Source organism: Nycticebus coucang, chromosome 14 (genome assembly GCF_027406575.1).
Source record: "Nycticebus coucang isolate mNycCou1 chromosome 14, mNycCou1.pri, whole genome shotgun sequence".
In the NCBI taxonomy this organism is placed as follows: Eukaryota; Metazoa; Chordata; class Mammalia; order Primates; family Lorisidae; genus Nycticebus; species Nycticebus coucang.
In genome coordinates this window covers 82,427,033-82,447,947 of record NC_069793.1, presented here as the reverse complement: position 1 = coordinate 82,447,947, position 20,915 = coordinate 82,427,033, and the positions used below count along the sequence as shown (strand labels likewise).

At 37.0% G+C, this 20,915-nt stretch overlaps 1 protein-coding gene and 1 pseudogene across 3 annotated transcripts in view; both read right to left on the bottom strand.

Moving 5' to 3' along the window:
- Positions 1 to 20,915, bottom strand: part of TMEM135 (transmembrane protein 135) — a 278,178-nt gene that overhangs the window by 68,565 nt on the left and 188,698 nt on the right. For all 3 annotated transcript variants that reach the window (XM_053561128.1, XM_053561129.1, XM_053561130.1), the window contains exon 6: positions 11,375 to 11,421. In XM_053561128.1, coding sequence (XP_053417103.1) covers positions 11,375 to 11,421 — 47 coding nt within the window. The remainder of the gene's footprint in view (positions 1 to 11,374; positions 11,422 to 20,915) is intronic.
- LOC128564973 (coiled-coil domain-containing protein R3HCC1L-like) lies at positions 14,510 to 16,820 on the bottom strand (annotated as a pseudogene).

Sequence of the window (20,915 nt, the reverse complement as noted above, 5' to 3'; positions counted from 1 at the left end):
TGAGGAGAATCTTAGCGAAAATATCATTAAATAACACTCTGCAAGAAAAGCTTATCATCAATATTAGAATTTGAAATTATCCAATTCAAAAACCATTTTTCAACATTCAAGGAAGACACAGAAGTGAGGAAAGCAATTGTGCTTCTAAACAAACCTGACGCTTTTGTGATAAAAGAAATCAAATCTGACAAACTCAAAGGTTTTCCATCATCTGATTTTTAATATCACTTATTCCAAACATGCATAAAGAGCTCAAAACCATAAAAACTGCATACTTCATTTCAGTGACCAAATCACAGACCCCAGGCTGCCACAAAGCCTGTGACGCCAAGCTGTTTCCTCCTTCTCCTTTTATTTTGTATTTGAGGATGACAGGAATACGATAAAGAGCCAGCACTCAGTCACCACCAAGGCCCTACCAGTACAAAGAGGCTTTGTGATTGACAAGGGAAAAATGAAAAAGGGAGGAGACCCACTTTTTCCTTCTTCTAGGAAAGACTGGACAGAGATGGCTGAAATTTTAGAACTTAAAAGCTTCTCCCATTCCTACTAGCTCACATTACAGGGAAACACCTTCTTGGTTCAGTGACTTAGTCACTCATCTGAAACAGAATCTGTGCTGCTGCATATTGATAATGATGAAAAAAACATTCTGTTTTATTGTAAATTTCAGCTGAGCTTGAATGTAGATGGTGTTCTTTCTCTAACAGTAAGTGCAGTCACTGCACTGATAAAACGTGAAAAACAAGCCTCAAAACGTGGATATGCTATTTAAATATTAAGACTATAGACTGAAATAAACCAAACTATTTCCCATTTTTGCAATCTATAATTCTAGAAAAATTCCAAAATAGATCAAAAAAAGAAAAAACGTGATATCTAAAATAATATGTTTTATCCCCCCCTTAATCCTAACAGAATCCACAGCATGTGTTCGTGTGGATAGAAATCTCATGGCTGGCAGGCCAGCTGGCTAAAAACTAGAACAGAACCATAGCTCTCTCTTCACACATTACCTTCCCCCAAACCCAAGCCTTCTTAAGCATTTCCAAAATTCCATTTGAACATAAATCTTAATTCTGGTGTTAGAATAGAATTAAAAATTACAATTTTCAAGTATGAGATAATATATGTAAAAGGACTATTAAAAAAACCTATTTAAGAGCCTGGCAAAAATAAGATAACGTAAGATTCATTACATAGATTCAGTACCAAAAACACTGTTGTTTTTTAAGTGAATTCATACTAAACCATCACATCCTGTGACACCTATAGAAAATACTTACAGAATTACTTCCAGTTCTTTTCATAAAGTAAATTGGTATTTTTTTCTTTTTATTGAAAGGGGCCTAATTTCCTTTTTTCCCATTCATAGGTTAGGATAGAAACACAAGTTGACCCATTTCAAATTTTCCCCTTACCCTCTTCTCAAAAGAGGTTACCCATAAATGGAGGCCTGGGAAAAATATCTTTGATATTTACTTATCCAATTTCATGCTACTAGATTAAAAATAATTATTAATAAATAGAATAAATCTCCTCAAATACATGTATTTATAGTAAAACTCACTTTTAAGAATAAAATATCTCAGTGCAAGTAGACTTGCCAAGTGCTTTGTACAATATTATTTGTTCATTTGAATACAAGTTAGATAGTGTAGTTCAGACAAACACATAACATTGTTTTGTTTGGTTGTAGTATTTCATAAATGGTTTTATTCTACCATTTACCAAACCTCTTTTGTTGATTTATTCAAACTAACTTCTGCCAAGAACACTGAATTTGGTGATAGTGCTTCTTTTGGGAGAAAAACAACCACTTACCTCAGAAAATTGAAAGTGTTTATCTTGGCACTTAAACCTTGTATTGAGCCTTCTGGAAAATATTTTAAATTGTTGTTTTTAACCCAGACTTTGTGACTGAAACAGGAAAAGGTTCCGTAGCTCTGCACCAAAACACGTATTTATAGGGTTGATTTTCTTTCTACACTAAAAATACTAGGTTGATGGTAGCAGTTTTCAAAATATAATTTCCTAGAACCATGCTGTAAATTGGGCATATATCAGTGTATTCAACACATAATTTGTTTTTAAACCTCAAAACTTCAGATGACTAAGAAATACTAAATGTTAGTCATATGCTATCTATAAAGTGTCTTAAATAAGGGAAAGGATTTTCACTATCTGTTCTGTTGGAAACTTTCACAAAAAGAAAATTCACTTGATATTGTACTTTGTTCCTATGCATATCAACAAAAATTATACTTCTAACATTTTAATGTTTTATGACTGCCTTTTCCCTACCACGTATGCTATATATTCAGAAAGACAGAACACAGAGATAAACTACATTAACTTATTACAATATTATCCTAAAAACATGTTTCAAAATAATTAGGTTTTTGGAAATCAAAGAAATGAAATAATCACTGTTCCAAGCTCCCTCAACCCACCCCTAAGTTATTAAAATATAAGAAAGAGGACCACAGGAATAGTTTAGTATATATGAAGACACACAAAAATAATAAATGAATAAATTTCACAAAGACCACCAGACAGATCCAATAATTTTTTACTCACTAATGACTGATAAAAAGTATGATGCATCCTATTATCAATCCTTTGCAGAACATGTTCTTAATCTTTATATATTTTCCCCTTCTGAAGACGTGGCTGTCTCTTTACAAGAATAATAGCAGTAACACACTCATTTTGTACTTATACATAACATATTTTGAAAAGGTCAAAATAACCTAAAATTATATCATTGTTCTTTGTTAAATATCATTAGGATGTTCTGGCAGGAAATTTGTGGTTTAAGAATTCAAGTATAGAGAGCAGCTGTCCCAAGATGATGGCCGAGTAACAGCTTCCTTGTAACAAGGCACAGTGAGTCTGGGGAGACAAGACTCCAGGAATCTCTGGATGGTGGGATCTGCCTATAATCATCCCTTTGAGGACACAGGGAGTCAGCAAGAGACTTTTGGACCCCAAGAGGAGGACAAAAGCAGTGGAAAACTGGCAAGTGGTTGTGAGTGTTCGTTCAGTCTAATCCCGCCGGCAACTGTAAGTACAGCACCAGTGAGACTAAAAACTTGAAAGGCCTTACCTATGATCTGTTTTGGTGTTTTTGGACTTGGCACTCAGTTGAACTGCCTTGGGAGAAATTGGTCAGGAGTGTGGAGAACTTTGGGTGCTGTCTAGGGCCCCAGACTGAGTTGTTGAACCCGACAGAGCTAATAGTCTTCAGCTATGGGCCTAGCGAAGCCATTGTGAGAAAACTGCACAAGCAAGCTCTAACCTCAGGGTTGCAGAGCAAGGATCGGGCAGGAGATAGTAATCTAGCGACTGAGCAACCTTAAGGCAGAGACTGAGCCGCCTTATGGACTTAACCCTCAAGGGCAGACTGAGACCCATTTTGGCACACTGGGTAAGTGGATAGCCACTTCAGCAGTGATCCCAGCGACAAACAGTTTCCTGGGAAAGCTTCTCCTTAGCCAAGTTTAGAAGTTTAAAGTGCCTTTTAAGAGGGCTAAGGAGAGATTTAGGGTCTACACCCTGCAGGGTTTGAGAAATCAGCAGAGGCCTAAGGTTGTATCAACATTGGGATTAACATCTCAGAAGATCATCTGTTCCCCAGAAAATATTCAACAAGATACATATAATGCTTTGTTTTAGATATTGTTTTTTTTGTCTGTTTTGTTGTTGTTGTTTTGCTTAATTTCAACCTTTTACCTATAGATTTTTCTTTATTTTCTTACTCCAGTTTTCTAGTTTAAATACAATTTCCTACTATTCCCTTTTTCAATATTTAGAACTTCATTTTTGCTAGTGTTTCCACCGCTATTATTTGGTTTTTCCCACAATTTTATCCAATAAAGTTTTCTTTTCCTTGTTTTGCTTTGAGCATTTTTGTCATGCCTCTCTACTTGGTAGAGGTGGGCTACTGTGTCTAAACAGGCTAGCAAAGAGCTGCCAACATCAAGCAAACCACCCAACCCCGCACCCCCAGAGGTGGGGGGGTTTTAAGGTTGAGTCACCTACTGTACACCTATATTGCTCTGTCTCCCTCTTTCAGTGCCCCTCTTATTTTTGTCAATATTCCCTTTCACCCACCCCCTCTCCTTTCTCCTTTTTCTTTTCTTTCTTTCTTTTTTTTTTTCTTTCTTTATTTTATCCCTTCTTACTCTTCAACCTTCTCATACTTCTGGTCCTACACCAAAAGGACTCATCGAAACCCTAGTCCACAGGCACAACAACTTAAAGAACAAGAGGAAGTAAAAGGAAAATTAGGACAAGTAAACAAATAAAAGAAATCACTCATGAGGAAGAAACAGCAGAAAACACATGGCAACATGAAGAACCAGTCCAGAGCAACTGCTCCAAGGGACCATGAGGTAGCTACTGCAGAGGATTGCACCTATAAAAAAATGTTAGAAATGACAAAAAGGGAATTTAGAATACACATGATGAAAACACTGAAGGAAATGATGGAAACAATGAAGGAAACTGCTGATAAAGTGGAATATAACCAAAAGGAAATCCAAAAACAGCATCAAATAAGACATGAACGATATATAGAAAGGATATAGCAGAGCTGAAGGAACTGAAGCAGTCAATTAAGGAACTTAAAGATGGCAATAGAAAGTATCAATAACAGACAAAACCATGAAGAACGAAGAATCTCAATGGCAGAGGACAAAATTCTTAAGATAGATGGTCAAAGAGGCAGAAAAGAAGAGCGAGAAAGCAGAATGTTCACTGACAAAAGTATGGGACTTTATGAAGCGTTCAAACATACGAGTTATAGGAATCCCAGAAGGGGAAGAATGGAATGGAAACCATAATTGAGAATATTATACGTGAAAATTTCCCAAATACCACCAAAGATTCTGACACACTCTTTCAGAGGGATATTAGACCCTAGGTCGCCTCAACTCTAAATGAGCTTCTCCAAGGCACATTGTGATGAACCTGTCCAAAGTCAAGACAAAAAAAAAAAAAACATTCTTCAAGCTGCCAGGAGTAAGCACCAGTTGACCCACAAGGGGAAATCCATCAGAGTGACTGCAGACTTCTCTAATGAAACTTTCCAAGCAAGAAGACAATGGTCATCTATCTTTAATCTACTTAAACAGAACATTTCCACCCCAGAATTCTATATCCTGCTACGCTAAGCTTTAAAATTGATGGAGAAATCAAATAATTTACTGATATACAAACATTGAGGAAATTCACCACCACAAGACTAGCTCTACAGGAAATACTTCAACCTGTTCTACACACTGACTGTCACAATGCATGAGCAGCAAAGTAAGAACTCAGCAATTAAAGGACAGACTCTAACTTCCAGACTGATGCAAAAGATAAAACTAAGCAATGGACTCTCACAAAAGAAGATGAATAGAATGCTACCACACTTATCAATTATCTTAATAAATGTTAATGGCTTGAATTCCCCAGTGAAGAGGCATAGATTGGCTGACTGGATTAAAAAAACAAGCCATTCGTTTGCTGTCAGCAGGAAACACACCTGGCTTCAAAAGACAAATTAAAACTCTGAGTCAAGGGTTGGAAGACAATTTTTCAGGCAAATGGAATTCAGAAGAAAAGAAGAATTGCAATATTATTTTCATATACATGTGTATTTAAAGAAACTAAAGTCAAAAAAGACAAAGATGCTCACTTTATATAGGTCAAGGGAAAAATACAACAAGAAGACGTTTCAATTCTAAATATTTATGCACCCAATTTAAATGCTCCCAGATTCTTGAAACAGACCATACTCAGTCTGAGCAATATGATATCCTATCATACCATAATTACAGGGGACTTTAACACCCATCTACAGAGCTGTACAGAACCTCAAAACAGAAATTAAACAAAGATATAAGAGATTTCAATAACACCCTTGAACAACTGTGCTTGATAGATGTATATAGAACACTCCACCCCAAAGATAAAGAATATACATTTTTCGCATCACCCCATGGAACATTCTCCAAAATTGATCATATCCTAGGACACAAAACAAATTTCAACAGAAACAAAAGAATTGAAATGCTACCTTATATCTTCTCACACCATAAGGCACTAAAGGTGGAACTCAACTCTAATAAAAATGTTCAACCCCACACAAAGGCATGCAAAATAAACAACCTTCTGTTGAATGACAGATGGGTGCAGAAAGAAATTAAAACAGGAAATCATTAATTTCCTTGAGCATAACAACAATGAAGACACAAGCTACCAAAACCTGTGGGATATTGCAAAAGCAGTTTTGAGAGGAAAATTGATCACTTTAGATGCCTACATTTGAAAAACAAAAAGAGAGCACATCAACAAACTCACAACCATCTTATGGAATTAGAAAAAGAAGAACAATCTAAGCCTAAACCCAGTAGAAGAAAAGAAAAATCCAAAATTAAATCAGAGATCAATGAAATTGAAAACAAAAGAATCATTCAGAAAATTAATGAAACAAGGAGTTGGTTTTTTGAAAAAATAAATAAAATAGATAAATCTTTGGCAAGAATAACTAGAAATAGAAAAGTAAAATCTCCAGTAACCTCAATCAGAAATGATAAAGGGAAAAAAACAATTGATCCCACAGAGATACAAGAGATCATCTATGAATACTACCAGAACCTCTGTGCCCAGAAATTTGACAATGTGAAGGAAATTCATCAATATTTGGAATCACACTCTCTCCCTCAACTTAGCCAGGAAGAACTAGAGCTCCCCTGAACAGACCTATTTCAAGCACTGAGATTAAAGAAACAATAAAAAAGCTTCCAACAAAAAAATGCCCTGGTCCAGATGGCTTCACACCAGAATTCTATAAAATAGAATTCAAGGAATAGCTTATTCCTATACTGCAGAAATTATTCCAAAAAATTGAGGATGAAGGAATCTTCCCCAACATGTTTTATGAAGCAAACAACACCCTGATACCAAAACGAGGAAAGGACCCAACTAAAAAGGAGAACTTCAGACCAATTTCACTAATGAATATAGATGCAAAAATTCTCAATAAAATCCTAGCCAATAGATCACAGCTTACCATTAAAAAAGTCATACATCATGATCAAGTAGGTTTCATCCCAGGATGCAAGGCTGGTTTAACATATGCAAGTCCATAAACATTATCCACCATAATAACAGATACAAAAATAAAGACCATATGATCCTCTCAATAGATGCAGAAAAAGCATTCGATAAAATCCAGCATCCTTTTCTAATTAGAACACTGAAGAGTATAGGCATAGCTGGCACATTTCTGAAACTGACTGAAGCTATATATGACACACCCACAGCTAATATTTTACTGGAGTAAAACTGAAAGCTTTTCCTCTTAGAACTTGTACCAGACAAGGTTGTCCTCTGTTACCTTTACTATTCAACATAGTGGGGGAAGTTCTAGCCAATACAATTAGGCAAGACAAAGAAGTAAAGGGAATCCAAATGGGAGCAGAGGAGGTCAAACTCTCCCTCTTTGCTGATGACATGATCTTATATTTAGAGAATCCCAAAGACACAACCACAAGACTCCTGGAAGTCATCAAAAAATACAGTAATGTCTCAGGATATAAAATCAATCTCCGAAAGTCAGTAGCCTTTGTATATGCCAATGACAGTCAAGATCAAAAGCTAATTAAGGACACAACTCCCTTCACCATAGTTTCAAAGAAAATGAAATAACTAGGAATATAACTAACAAAGGAGGTGAAGGACCTGTATAAAGAAAATTATGAAATCCTCAGAAAGGAAATAGCAGAGGATTTTAACAAAAGCAAGAACAAACCATGCTCATGGATGGGCAGAATCAACATTGTTAAAATGTCTATACTTCCCAAAGCAATCTACCTATTCAATGCCATTCATATTAAACACCAACATCCTACTTTCAAGATCTGGAAAAAATGATTCTGCATTTTGTATGGGACCAGAAAAAAACCCCATATAGCTAAGGCAGTTCTTAGTAATAAAAATAAAGCTGGGGGCATTACCATACCAGATTTTAGGCTGTACTACAAAGCGACAGTCATCAAGACAGCATGGTACTGGCATAAAAATAGAGACATAGACACGTGGAATCAAACAGAAAATCAGGAAATGAAACTAACATCTTATAACCACCTAATCTTTGATAAACCAAACAAGAACATACCTTGGGGGAAAGACTCCCTATTCAGTAAATGGTGTTGGGAGAACTGGATATCCACATGTAAAAGACTGGAACTGGACCCACACCTTTCTCCACTCACAAAAATTGATTCAAGATGGATAAAGGACTTAAAATTTAAGGCATGAAACAATAAAAATCCTCAAAGAAAGCATAGGAAAAACACTGGAAGATATTGGCCTATGGAAAAACTTCATGAAGAAGACTGCTGTGGTAATTGTAACAACAAAAATAAACAAATGGGACTTAATTAAACTGAAAAGCTTCTGTACAGCTAAGGAGACAACAACCAAAGCAAATAGACAACCTACACAATGGGAAAGGATATTTGCATATTTTATATCAGACAAAAGCTTGTTAAGTAGTATCTATAGAGAACTCAAATTGATCCACATGAAAAATCCAACAATCCCATATATCAATGGGCAAGAAACATGAATAGAACCTTCTCAAGAAGACAGAGGGGGCAGTGCCTGTGGCTCAACAAGTAGGGCGCCGGTCCCATATGCCGGAGGTGGCAGGCCCAAACCCAGCCCCGGCCAAAAAAATCCCCCCCCCCAAAAAAAAAATAAAGAAAGAAAGAAGACAGAGGAATGGCTAACAAACATATGAAAAAATGTTCATCATCCCTATCTATTAGAGAAATGCAAATCGAAACAACCCTGAGATACCATCTAACCCCAGTGAGAATGGCCCACATCACAAAATCTCAAAACTGCAGATGCTGGCGTGGATGTGGAGAGAAGAGAACACTTTTACACTGCTGGTGGGACTGCAAACTGGTACAACCTTTCTGGAAGGAAGTATGGAGAAACCTGAAAGCACTCAAGCTAGACCTCCCATTTGATCCTGCAATCCCATTACTGGGCATCTACCCAGATGGAAAAAAATCCTTTTATCATAAGGACACTTTGCACTAGACTGTTTATTGCAGCTCAATTTACAATCGCCAAAATGTGGAAACAGCCTAAATGCCCACCAACCCAGAATGGATTAACAAGCTGTTGTGTAATGTACATCATGGAATACTATTCAGCCATTAAAAAAATGGAGACTTTACAGCCTTTGTATTAACCTGGATGGAAGTGGAAGACATTATTCTTAGTAAAGCATCATAAGAATGGTGAAGCATGAATCCTATGTACTCAATTTTGATATGAGGACAATTAATGACAATTAAGGTCATGGTGGGGGTGGGGTAGGTGAGAGCAGAGAGAGAAAGAAGGAGAGAAGGGTGAGGAAAGGAAGAGGAGAGAGAGGGAAGGAGGGAGGGGGGTGGGGCCTTGGTGTGTGCCATACCTTTTGGGGGCAAGAGACAATTGCAAGAGGGACTTTGCCTAACAAATGCAATCATTGTAATCTGGTTTACTGTACTCTCAATGAATCCCCAACAATAAAAATAATAATAATTATTATAATAAAATATTTTAAATAACACTCAATTCAGAAACCTTGGAGGCAAAAAGGGAGTGGCATGCTGGTTTTCTTCAAGTGAAGAAAGAACTGTTAACCAAAAATTCTATATCCAGCGATAATGTCATTCCAAAATGAAGGGCAAATGAACATATTCTGAGATAGAGGAAAACTGAGGGCATTTGTCACTGTGTTTCTAATGTCTTAATTTTTAATATCCCAAAACTGGAAGCAGCCAAAATGTCTCTCAATAGACAAATGGCTAAATAACGGGTGAATGTTTAAATATCCACACTGTAGAATACTACTCAGCAATAAAAAGAAATAAGCTTAAAAAAAAAAAGAATTCAAGTATGGTTTGAATTGTCTTTCTTTTGTAGATATATCTACCAAATGTATCTGATTAAAAATCCATACTTGCATTTGTCACTTAAGTGCAAAAGTATTAAATGTCTGCTCCCTCCTGCTAAGATTGAATTCTGTCTAGATTCAGAAAAAAAATGTAAAAATCTACAAATGAGAGCTATGAGAGTGAAATAAATGAGAATTACCCCATTTTGCCGTGAAAAATGGACTCCTTAATATAATGTTCACCCATGTTTTTGGCCCAAACTTTCATGAAAACACCAGAAAATGTAGCTGACTCTCTGGGGGAGAAACACATCTGGGGAAGGCTGATGCGCCCTGATAAACATGTAAATCACATCACCTTCCCCACAGCTGCCTACTCTGTGAAGGCTGCCCCTTCCCTCTCACTGACTCTCCCAGGAACCCTTCCCTCCCTCCCAGTCAGACACAGTGAACAAGGTGAATTCATGCCCAGCGGGATGAGGGGAGTTACTTCTGAAGCTGCATGGTCCAGACAGCCAGACCAGTCCCTGGGCTTGCATGGGGCTCCTCATTTCTTGGGTCTTGGCCCTAGCCCCACATGGCAGCAGTCCACCTACCCAGCCCTGCCACTTCCCCCACTCTTGATCTGAGCCCTGGGTGGCTGCTCCCCCAGGATCCTAGATCCTCCCAGACTGGACCCTGGGGGGAGCGGGGAGAGTGGGAGGGCTATGAGCTCCCAGGAATGCCTTGGCTCCACCATTCTGAGAGTATTACCTATGTATAATTCGCATCCTTATATTCCCCTTAAAATTTTGGGCAAAAAATATACATTATACACAGCAACATATGGTGATTGGTATCACTGAAAATGAAGGGAATGAAGAAGTGAACTCTCTCTAAATAAAAATCATGTTCCCTTCCTGCTGTGGTTTTCTGAAGAAGACAGATAGCCTTGTTACTAAGCATTTACATCTTGAGCCATCCTGATACCCCCTCCATACTGCTCGGAGATTCAACGTCAAAGAAAAATATAACTTTGACATTAAGACCAAACAGGTATCTGTGCAGAAGGTTTAGATTGAAAAAGTGACAACTTTTTCTCACCTAAATTTAAAATGTTGACTATTTTATAAGGACAGTGAAAAATCCCTAAAATCAGTTGACAAATCCAAAAATTCAGTTACCAGAATTTGATTGCTATTAATTGATACACCCTACTTATGAACCCACTGGTAGAATTTGGAGGGGGAAAAAAAGAAAATCTTCCTTCCTTCTCTTTTTCTTTATTCATGGAGGAGTAGTGATTTACCTCTGGCTACTCTAGAGAAAAGAACATATACCACTTATAAAAGGTAATTATTTCAGGAATACTTTAGCTTCATGGTTGACAAATTACAAAAGGATACTATTTTTGGTATTAAAATAAATAGGTATAACAGAACATACCTGAAAAAGAACATGTACATGGCAGCTGTGATGCAGAACAAAAGCACCTATAGAAAGAACAAAATACATTACTTGCAAGAAGAACACTGATGTCATCATCTGAGGAACTTATAACAACAAAATACCCATTATTAAACCGTGTGCCTGAAATAATAAAAGGGTATACAAAATTAAGCGTGTACATATCATATTCTCTACCTTTTATAAAAGTCACGTTAAGGTAATAACAAACTGCACGAATTATATGTAATACATGTATATATTATACACAAACACATACAAAGACACACAAATTACACAGACTCCATAGAAGGATGATAAAGTTCAAAAACGGAACAGCCAATTTTTTAACTTGTCTGCTAGAATGCCCAAAGAAGCACGTAATTAAAAAACAAGAATGATAGCTTTTATATAATCAAGGCAGCGAATAAATCAGAAAGTTTATTAACTATTCTATCAAGATAATCAGACTTTTTAAATGTTAAATACAGTACAATTGTCACCCAATTCTAATCAGTAAGAAAACCTCCTAAAAATAGAAGCATCCTTTGTGGAATATAGACAAGCTATTAAAATATTGCCCTAAAAAAAGGTATAAGAACATACAATAAATCTGAATTGAAGAAGATCTCCTCAAAACATAACAAACACAGCTACTAAAACGGTATATGGAGGGAATCCAGAATCCCCATCCTGACTGGGAGCTCTGTAAAATGCTCTCTTACCTTAACAACAATAATGTAAATTAAACACAAAATTTGCCAATGGCCTCATGTCATAAACTAAAAGAGAACTCTCTTTCTACTGTAACAGGCTAACCAAAAGAATAACAGAAACGAAAATGGTGTAAAACAGTGTTTTGCTATTTCCAACAAAAATAATTTCTGGTCAACTTGAGGAAAGTATAACAGTTTTGCTATTACAAATCAAGCTTGATAAGTTTGCCATGTTAGCTCATAAATATAACATGAATGACTCAGAAATATACACAAACCAAGATAAACACACAAAGCAAAAGAGGGTTGGTAGCAATTAATATAAATGAAGATCATATATTTTATATATATAAATCTCTTTCTCTAATAAAAACATACTCACTCTCCTCCTCTCCCTCTCTCATTAGCTCCCTCTTTCCTTTCTGCTCTCTCTTTTCCCCTGACTTAAAATTATCTTATCCCCTTCGTATCAACCTGGATGGAAGTGGAAGACATTATTCTTAGTAAAGCACCACAAGAATGGAGAAGCATGAATCCTATGTACTCAATTTTGATATGAGGACAATTAATGACAATTAAGGTCATGGGGGGAGGAAAAGCAGAGAGGGATGGAGGGAGGGGGTGTGGCCTTGGTGTGTGCCACCTTCTGGGGACAAGACATGATTGCAAGAGGGACTTTACCTAACAAATGCAATCAGTGTAACCTGGTTTATTGTACCCTCAATGAATCTCCAACAATAAAAAAAAAAAAATTAAAAAAGATCTTCTTATAAAAAAAAAATTATCTTATCCATGATGTGTCAGGTTCATTTCACCACTTTGGAGACATAAATCATGTCAAATAATTTTTAGCCATTGATTAATCTATTATAAATTAAAGTCCTAGTAAATTCATTTACTAGTTATCATTTGTCAACCAAAACCGAATCATGAAACTAAATCTTTTATTTCCCTATCATTCTATCCCCTTGGGGCAATGCTATCCTTCTCAGATGTCAATCCTTCCTGCTTTTCTTTCCCATCATCATCAATGTCTTTCTGGCAGATCACACTCAAAAGCCTCTCTCTAAAGCAGTGGTTCTCAACCTTCCTAATGCTGCAGCCCTTTAATACAGTTCCTGTAGGTCACGATTCACAGGTTAAGAACCGCTGCAAGTGTCCCACAAATCTTTCCAATACTCTCCAACCTTCTCTAAAGAAAATGTCTAAAGTCTCTTCTCAAAATGTTGCTATGCTCTATCCTAATAGTATACCAAGCCTATCTGTGCTCATTTTAAATTGATACTTATCCTTAGAAATATAACTTGAAACTGGGGGAAAGTACAATGTTTTAAGAACTCAAGTTTCAGAGTAAGGTAGATCTGGGTTTAAATCCTAATTCTGTTTGAATTTAGATGTTTTTTATAATTTCCTCTAAGCCTTAGTTAGAGCCCTTATCTATAAACTGAGGATAATAATATCTCACTTCGAAATGCTAGGAAGAGTCAATGAAATGTTGCTTATAAAACCACCAGGCACTGAGCAGATTATTTTTATCTTTTGTTACCCACAAAAGTAATGTAAGTATAAAAATTTAACTCAGAGCATAAATCTGGAGAACTTATTTTTAAACAAGCAGCCCCTTTGAACTCTCTCAAAATCATCAATAATGATAACTGAACATCACTTTTTTATACAACAGAAGTTTGAGACATGAAAGTCCTTTTTCTTTTTCCATAAAATGGGCTTTAATGTCTCCCTCTTCCAACATGATTTAACTGCTTAAACTGGAACTGGCACGCAGCTCTCAAGGCCAGCCTACTGGGAGGAATGAATCTGGCTTGCCCACTGTGTGCAGCTGGAGCAGCCCTGGGCACTGAGCTCAGTACAAACTCTGGGGTCTAAATGGCCACATCTGCTGCAGCTCACCAACTTCAGAGTTCTGGCACCGGCAGTGTAGATTCCGTGTATGCCAAGTACACCAGACACCGTTCTGTCTCTCTGTACTAATTACTCCCTGCCTGTCCCCTCCCCTGCTTCCCATACTGCTGTTCTCCATTTTGTCAGGTAAGGACATCTCTGTCTTTGCAGGGCCTAAAGCTCCCATCATTGCAGGTCTGAATCCTCTGTGGTGTATTTGTTTTTAAACATGTGGTAGTGTGACCCACGCTAACATGACTTTCCCTATCAAGAGTACTCTTGGCAGTCACATCTTCCATGTTTCTTACTAGCTGGTGGCTCAATACTATGCCCACCACAGTAGGGCAATTCCAAAGCACTGCCATTTAGAGTGAAGACAGGAGTGTATCTTCCTTCAATACCAGTCCTTGTCTTGATGACTTCATAACATCTGCGTGTACACAGAGCTGTGGAAGGAATCTTCTTATGTGAAGACTACGGAAACATCTTCTGATGTATGGAATTATCCCTTTCATTATGTTCAAACCGCAGTTTGGTCTCTCAAGTTCAAACTGCAGATGTCTTCCTGTTGCTTGGGTTCTAACCATTTTCCCTCTCAGGCTTCTTGCAGTGTCTTGAGCCCTGCTTCCCATTCTATTTCGCTTTGCTTACTTCGAACCCCAGGGCACTGATGACTAACTTTCTGGCTAGGGCTGCTGAAGCCTCAGGACGCTCCTTTGCTGGCTGGAGGAACTCAGCATAAGCTCTAGCTTTGGCCTTGGCTGCTCTTGTAGCCTGTGACAAGGGCCGGATCTTCACGGAAGTGTGTTTCATACCTAGCGCATCACGAGCTGTAACTGGACTAGAAAATACTCCTAGCGTGTGTGTATCATCCACCCATTTAATATCAAATCCTTTTTTCTCATAACTGCAGAAAACCCACAGAAGGTCTTCAGTACAACATTCTTGGGAGAAGTCATAATTCCAATGTCATGTGGGAATTCACAGTCACTGAGGTCAATATCAGGGGCGTCGTGGTTGTAATCATCAAATCTAGGCTCCCGATGTTTTCCCTGTTCTTTATATTCCCTGATAACTCTTGTGGAAGACATGGATCCAGGCAATCACCATCGTCATTAAACAAAGACTCCCAGCTCTCCTCAGGAGCAGTACTTTCCTCCAGGGGAGAAGTTTCAGCAGCTTCAGTTCTAAGGATGTTTCCATAGACAATGATTCTCTATCAGGAAAGGATACACCAAATTCTCTATTCTCTGAGTTATCTTGCTCTTTTGTTTTAAACTCTTCAGAAGTTCTTAGTTCACACAATGTCTCTGTTATATCATCAGTACTATCCAGATCATTGCCCAAGGCACTGTCTGAAAGCAATTTTGTCCCATTCAACATGCTGAGTTCAGAGTCCAAAAAAGCGTTACAATTACCATCGGTAATCTTCTTTACAGGTAAGGAAGAAGCACAATCTGACAGGCTCTCTGTCAACTTTCCTGTTGGCTCTGTACAACTAGATGAAATACTCTGAGCATAAATACATGAGCAAGCAGTCAAATTGCTAGAATTTTCAGTGTCATTCCCACGTCCAGCTACATAAAGTGACCTGCATCTGTACTCATTGCTCTATGTTTTGAGAAACTACTTGTATCATTACAGGTCTTATTAGCTATTCTAACTACAACCACATAAGGGCTGCCGTCAGTTATATGGTCACATAAGGCATCTGTAATGTCCATCATACACGTTTTACTGGTAATGTCACCTAACTCTTAAGTCCATTATCTATATCTGTTCCAGAAGGTTCACACTTTATACATAACTCATCAGCAATGTTGTCATTCTTCTCATAACTCTTTAAACATAATTGGATCAACGATGCCATTTGTGGTCTTTAATTTGCTGACTATAGACATTTTATGAGAGATGTGACTCCTAGTCTCAGGAATGGAATCTTTACCTTTCTGACACAAGATGAAACCTGTGATACCAGCTGTATCACCTACATTCTCAGATTCAAAATCTACATAGGTTTGATCAATGACTCTATCTGGACATCTAGGAACAGAAAGAGCAGCCATATCTTCTCTGCTACATTTCAACATTCCATCTGATGTCTATATGCCTTGTACAATTCTAGAATCAGAGCTTAGTTTTTACCATTGCAATCATATTCTTAGGTTTTAATACAGAACTAAAAACTCTAGGAGACTGGGACAGTATCTCCACAACCTTGGCATCACCGGTAATTCTGCTTTCCAAATCTTTATCTTCAAATGTTTCCCCCACTTAGTTTGTGCCTACTGAAATCACAGAACTCAACATCTTGAAATGGTTTGCTTAGAACCTGAGCCTCACTAATTTCTGAACAAAACTGTGATAGAAGCATCCTCTCGTGTCTGGGGTTTCAACACCCAAACACTCCACCTTCTTTGGTTTAAAATGTCTCTGTACAGGTAAATTAGATGCAATCCCAGTATTTGAGGCTCTTTGCTGATGTCTCCAGGATAGTATTTCTTTGGATTCTGTAGTTTCTCTCTTAATACAAACTCTATCTTCATTTCTTTTTTGAAGGCATATGTCTTTTCTTAATTTTGCTGATGATTTCTTTCCTTCCCTACGATTATGCTCCTTTCTATCAGGACCTCAGCTTTGTCTCTAAAGATCTCCTTTTGAGACAGACAGCCTTCTTTTTGTTCTTCTTTCACCACAGAGTTAGGCAAACCAGAGCTTTTTGCCTCATCATCTGCCTTAAGGAGAACTGGACCCCTTCGAGCTTTAGGTACATATAGAGTCATGTCAGGCCTTCTGGCTCTAACTCTGCATCTCTCTGCTTCTTGCTGCATGGCAACACCTCAAGCAAGACTGAATACACTTCCGGTCTTTCTTCTTCCTCACACTGTCCAATTCAATCAATGGGTAAGTTTCACTGATCTTCATGAAGCCAGCAAAGCCAGACATAAATGACATTTTTTTGAATAATAAAACTCTACAACATGCAGATAGACTGTGTCTGAAGGTAAAAGATCCCTTCTGATAGTAGCCTCCCCTGTCAAAACCCAGGAAGTCCCCTCCATAGGGGCATTTGGGTAGCGGGACCAAGTCGGACACATTGCCCCAGTGAGGGAAAAAGGGTCCCTAGAGAGGATCCCTCTCAACCCCCAGCCCCCAGGGGGAGACATGAAAGTCTTTACAAACAGAAATAAATCAAAAAGAGATTTTGCAGTCTAATTAAGCAACTCATTCAATAAATATTTATTGAACTATGTGCGGGCACTATTTTAGAACTTACAATAATACACAAAGTCCTTTCCCTGGAACTTATCTTCTAATCAGGTGAGAAAAGATATAAAAAAAAAAAATACACAAAGAGTGCCAAGAAAATGTATATACACTTCTGGAAAGGAAAAAATTGTATTAAAATTTTATACTCAATATATATGTCCAAAATCTCTTCTCCTCAAAATGTTTGAGGGAGGAGGATCACTTGAGCACAGAAGTTTGAGATTGCAATGAAATATGACTGTGCCACTGCACTCTACCGGGGACGACAAAGCAAGACTCTGTCTCCCTTTCCCTGGAACTTATCTTCTAACCAGGTCAGAAAAGATATTTTAAAAAAATACACAAAGAGTGCCAAGAAAATGTATATACATTTCTGGAAAGGAAAAAATTATACTAAAATTTTATACTCAATATATATGTCCAAAGTCTCATGCAAATATGCAGTTAAATAATGAATATTGTTCCTGTGTTTCAAACTATAGATAAAAAAGATGAACACAGTACTAGGATTACAGGTTTGAGCACTCCTTGTAATTGCAGAAATCAAACATGACTTGAGTATTATGATTTTAATACAGTTTTTTTCCTTTCTTAAAATGTGTATACATTTTTTGGCACCCTCTATAGTTTATCAGATGGTGGTAAGAATTTTGGAGGAAAATGGGATAGAAGAAGGAAATAAAAATATAGGAAAGTAGGAATTATTTGTTTGATCGTTTGTTTTTTTGTCTCACTCTGTTGCCCAGGATAGAGTAAAGTGGCTTGGTAGGAGTTTGCTGCAGCCTCAAATTTCTAGAATTAAGTGATCCTCCCAGTTCGGCCTCTTAAGAAGTTGGGCAAGCACACCAGGCCCAACTACTTTTTTCCCCTATTTTTTTGTAGAAATGGGGTCTGCCAATGTTGTACATTCCTGGCCTGCAGTAATCTTCCCACCTCAGCCTCCCAAAGTGCTGGGATTCCTTGTCATGCACCAAGCCGGGAATTATTTTATGCAAAGTAGTTAAGGAAACAGAGACTATGTCAGCAGAGACATGGGGGGATAAGAGAAAACATACAGACAGCCACTGGAAGGACTTCAGATTTTATCGAGAAAGATTGGAACTTACCATAAAATACACTTAATGTTATTTTAATTAAAAATGGCAAAGAAAGGATTTCATTTTAGGCTAACTAAGGTTTCTAAAGTGTTTTTTTTTTTTTTTTTTTTTAACTCTGCTGGTTTATCAGTGCAACTTTAACAAAGTTAAAGTATTTTCATGCAAATATGCACTCAAACTCCTATGCCCAAAGCGATCTTCCTGCCTCAACATCCCAAATACCTGGGACTACAGGGGTAGCCCAGGCCTGACTAATTTTTTCTATTTTTTTGTAGAGAGGGGGTCTCATGTTTGCTCAGGCTGGACTTGAACTCCGGAGCTTAAGGAATCCTCCCATCTCTGCCTCCCACAGTGCTAAGATTATAGGTATGAGTCACCAAGCCCATCCAAATGTTTTGATATAGGCTACAACTATAAAATCACCATCATAATCAGGATAATCATATTCATCGCATGCAAAAAGCAGTTTGTAACATTCTCTTATTATTTGTCTAACATTACCTCCAACTTTCTTTTGTTCAGTGTTAGTTTTAACTGATTGGGGAGTTTGTATTTGAAGTGCATTTCTCATAGGCAGTAAATAACTATTTCTTTTTAGCCAATCTGATAAATCTGTCTCTTACTTGTGGTATTTAGACTATTTACACTTAATGTGATTATTTGGTATGTTTAGATTTACACCCACCATCTTGCTGTTTACTTTTCTATTTGTCTCTTATTTCTTTTTTCTTCTTTTTTTCAAATTTGGACAAACTGAGGGTTTTTTATGATTCTCTTTTCTTTCCTTTGCTGGCTTATTTTTGTGTTTGTTTTAGAGTTTACAGTATACATCTTTAAATTGTTACAGTCTATGTTCAGATACTACCACTACATTCAATTATACCACTTAACATATAAGGAGCTTCCAATAGTATATTTCTATTTCTCCACTCTTGACTTTTGTTCTATTATTGTGGTATCTGCATGTGTCTGTCAATCAATGCCAAACCAAGAAATTATAAGTAGCAAAGAAATGTTTAAAAGTTATCGTAACTGAATGAACTCCATAGCTCAAAAAGTTAGAAAAAGGGAAAATAGAAAAAGAAAATAAAACTTCTAGAAAATAAAAATCATAATGTATAAGCATAATGTGTAAAATGAGAAGTTTACTGGATGGCAGTATTGACAGATTATACATTGCCAAAGAAAATATATATTATTCTTATTAATGATGGTTTAGTGGCCACTGTGATTCCAAGGTAGGAATAATTCCCCTAAGGTTTCCTATATATTTTTATAAGCAGCGTCTGTCCTTTTTAACAAGGGAGTAATGGAGAATCTCACAGAGTTCAGTACAATAATAATTTAAATAATAGTGTTACATCATCAATTGCTGATGTTATTGAATGGTCACCATATGTTACATGTTACATTATTAATAAACCCTTAGCATGCTTAGTTTCATGTAATGCTCAAAACTGCCCTACAATGTAGAGATTGTTATCCCTACTTCACAGGTGAAGTTTTAGCAAGACATACATAGTTGTGTGATTGAGCCAGGTTTTGAAACCAGGTGAGATTCCAAATTCCATGAACTGTCATGGACTTCTCTTAAAAACTTTTTAAATGCCTATTAAATATTTACAACTTCTATAAATTCCATTTACCTTAATTATGAAACAGTTACTGTTTTCATGCCCAGAATATAAAACAAAAAGTTTAGATACAGTCTCTGTGTCAAGGAACTCATTATTCTCATAATGAATCAGATTCAAGTCAAGGTTAGAAGAAACGTCCATGATCCTCAGAAGTATATTTTGAGGATACAGTATTTATTGTAGTGAAGAATAACAAAAGAAGCATGTTTTTTTTAATTTCTAAAATAAGAAATCTAAATATTACAAACAAAAACTAAAAACCTCACTTGTTCACATCTACAGTGAGATGAGATGATAAGCTACATGAGCCAGTTTTCCAATATTCTCTTATACACCTAATTATATAAGGACCATTCTTTACGTTAATACTGCCAAATATGTTACTTTTTCGATTCAAATTAAAAAAAAAAAACCTTACATGTCATTCAACATATGAAAGGGGGAAGAAAAAGGCACTGTATGAACTCAAGGCAAAGTAACAGCTGAAAAAATATTATGTTTCCAGGAGGGCAAGGTAGACAAGTCACCTAAGTGAAGCCTCCTTGTTATAAACAGACAATTTGTAGTAAATTTATTATTTTCATACAAAGGGTGGTATTCCCATCAACCTTAAATAAGAGTAAGAACCAGGGGTCATATTATGGTTTTCTCTCACAGACATTAAAAAATAAATAAATAAAAGCCTCCGATTACTTTAGAAAGGTCATGGCAGGACCACATACAAACAGCACATAGCAATATGGCAATTCAAATTTGCATCATTCAACACAACTTAAGAAAGGCCACTGGAGTGAAGATGGTTGTTCACCAAGGTGGCCAGTAAGACAATGTGCACTCACTACTGTTCTGGGAACGAAAGGCCTGAGCTGCCCACCAACCAAATTCGGTATTTTTTTTTTAGGTATTCACTGACAGCCAGTCC